The 2,760-nt window shown below is 32.9% G+C and overlaps 1 protein-coding gene across 2 annotated transcripts in view; it reads right to left on the reverse strand.

The window, feature by feature from the left end:
- Positions 1–2,760, reverse strand: part of LOC117120016 (von Willebrand factor D and EGF domain-containing protein-like) — a 32,931-nt gene that overhangs the window by 23,981 nt on the left and 6,190 nt on the right. For both annotated transcript variants that reach the window (XM_033265017.1, XM_033265016.1), the window contains exon 2: positions 1,743–2,024. In XM_033265017.1, coding sequence (XP_033120908.1) covers positions 1,743–2,024 — 282 coding nt within the window. The remainder of the gene's footprint in view (positions 1–1,742; positions 2,025–2,760) is intronic.

The raw sequence follows: 2,760 nt of genomic DNA on the forward strand, positions 1-2,760 counted from the left end.
TTAGCTAACCAGCTGAGTGTATTCCTTTGTGAAAATGAGTACCGCAGGCCGCCGCATACTCATTTTCACAAAGCATTTGCATCCCCTCTTGAAAAGAGGGAACTTCGTAATAGTTGTCACCATATCTTCGCTCATTAATCACCGTAATTTAGCTTACATTTATGCTTGGAGGGAGCAGTTAAAATGTACAATAATCATTTTACTACCTGACAAACCCCGAACTTTATTCATGCATTACATAAATAGTTTCATCTTGCTGTACTCCAACATCACTGGCGCATGGTAACAACAAAATGGCAGACCATTTCCAGTCACACATTACTCTCCATAACGCAACACCCCTTGTTCCGTGTCATCTGGTATGTCAGCCAGCAATTGTGCATTTAGAAGAGTAAACGTCTAGACTACGATATTACCTCGTGAGTTATCAAAGCCATTACAGATAAGATAGGCCAAGTTATCCCACTTACACACATGACTAATTGCTCACTTTATTTCATTTCATTTATTTCTCTCATACAAACATACGATATACAAAACATTAACACAGAAGAACAAACCCAAACAAAAAATTGAGTCAAAACAAATTAAAAGGGAGAGGAAAACTAAAAAGCGAACTAAACTATCAAGTGGTTTCCCTTAAATATAATACTAAAATACATAATACCTTTAAAAATCTACTATAAAATATATTTGCTCAATTAAAATTATGTATTTGTAATATTATAATTATTATTATTAGTAAAATCTTAAGTTTGTGTCTGGTATATGCCTAACAAACTTAAAAATTATCGAGAGTAATCCCAATTTGTAAGAAAGGTAAAGTCATAAAATATCCGAAGATAGACCAATATCAATCCTCCCAGTATAACAAAAATAATGTCATTTCGAAAATAAACAACTTTTTATTAGTATATTTATGGACCTATCAAAAGCTTTCGAAGTTATGAACCACGATAATACTGTTAAAAAAATACTATGGTATCCGGGGAATTGGTGATAAGTGAACGAAAAGAATTTGTACAAATATGGATGATATTTAATCACAACTACAAAAATGTAAAATCACATAGAAAAATGTTATAAAATGTAAAATCACATAGAAAAATGTTATAAAACGGGATCTTGACAGACTCGGGTATAGGTGGAATGTGGAGGAAGCAGAGGTTGGAGCACAGGACCGAAAGATGTGGAAATTTCTCGCAAGTCATGAAGTAAGTGCAGAAATGCATGATGCTGTCCAATAAGTAAGTACAAAAATGTTAAATGCGTCCCAGTGTCGCAGGGATTCATCCTGGGTTTTTAGTTATTATCTATATAAATTATATTTTTAGAGTAAGTGATATTTTAAATGTGACTTTCTTAGCGGATAATACCGTTTTCTTCTTATGCAATAAAAGCCTTAATCTCATTAATACATTAAAAACTGAATTATATAAAAAAAATCAATCAATGGTTTAAGGCCAACAAACCCATTTTAAATATTGGTAAAACAAATTCTATTTTGTCTAGACCAGACCAAAAGATGATCCCTGTTGATTCCCAAATAAAAATTAACAATTTAGTGTCCGATGGTTCGCTAAACGTATAAAAAAAAAGTCTCGACTAATTACTCTAAGAAATCGTTTTGAATAGAGATATTTTAGGATAACGCTAAGACATCCAATAAAACAAATTTTTCCCTCATGATAGAAATGTTATGAAATGATCCAATAAACTTTTGCTATCCAAAATATCCATACCTTCATCTACAGATAGGGAGATGCTAGTCGATTCTATACCAAAATTGTGACACTCCCAGGTCCCGTCTAAGTCATTTTCAAAGCCTATTATTGTTAGATCACTCTGTTTATCCATATTGGCAATCATAAAGCGTGCTGGGTTCTGGATGATAGTACCAAGTGCTATAAGTCCACCATTGTGCTGCCACACAAACGTAGCCACTGAACCAGAACTGATGCATGTGAGTTTGACATCATTGCCAGGCATAATGGGATCCGTGCCCACTGATATCATTAGAGTGGCTGAAAAAACAAAAAAGCATTGCAATTTTTAAAGGGAAAAAAAAATTGTCAAAATCAAATACGGACATTACACTGATATTATATTTCATATGCCAATATTTTGGTCTTATCACCTAGTTTGTAGTTTGTTTGTGTTTGTAGCTCTGACTACCAGTGGTGGATTCGGGGAAGAAAGCTGAGGTGGTCAAAACCCTCAAGCTGTGAAGTGGAAGTCCCTCCTTCGACCTCGTCTATTTCGAATCCATATTTACCAACAATCTCGCATGCCGGACGTCCTGCATTTTAAAGGGATTTTTGAATGAAACACACATTTTGCAGAAACACATGCGTGATCATAAATTTTTCACGCATTTTAGCATGCACAAGTCTATGCGCGATAATGAATTATCACAAATTCAGGGGAAAATGTATCTAAAATTAGAGTAAATTGTTTCTATTTTAAAATATAAAAACGGTCATGCAGTAACTTGAGTCATTAGAAAATTAAACATACATTGAATCTCAAATTGTATATGTGTGTGTGTATATATATGTGTACATTTATGTATATATATATATATATATATATATATATATATATATATAAATCAAGATAGCCGTTAACACTGTTAAATTATATACAAATCATCAAAGAAAGGTAAATACAGTGTTCGAATAAAGGGCATAATAGTACATCGTGTAGCATAGTTCTCAACGAATGTAGTCCTGTAAATAAATGAATAAAGAAATTGTGTAA

Source organism: Anneissia japonica, unplaced genomic scaffold, assembly GCF_011630105.1.
Source record: "Anneissia japonica isolate Jap-2015-1 unplaced genomic scaffold, ASM1163010v1 scaffold9290_len831353_cov190, whole genome shotgun sequence".
Lineage (NCBI taxonomy): Eukaryota > Metazoa > Echinodermata > Crinoidea > Comatulida > Comatulidae > Anneissia > Anneissia japonica.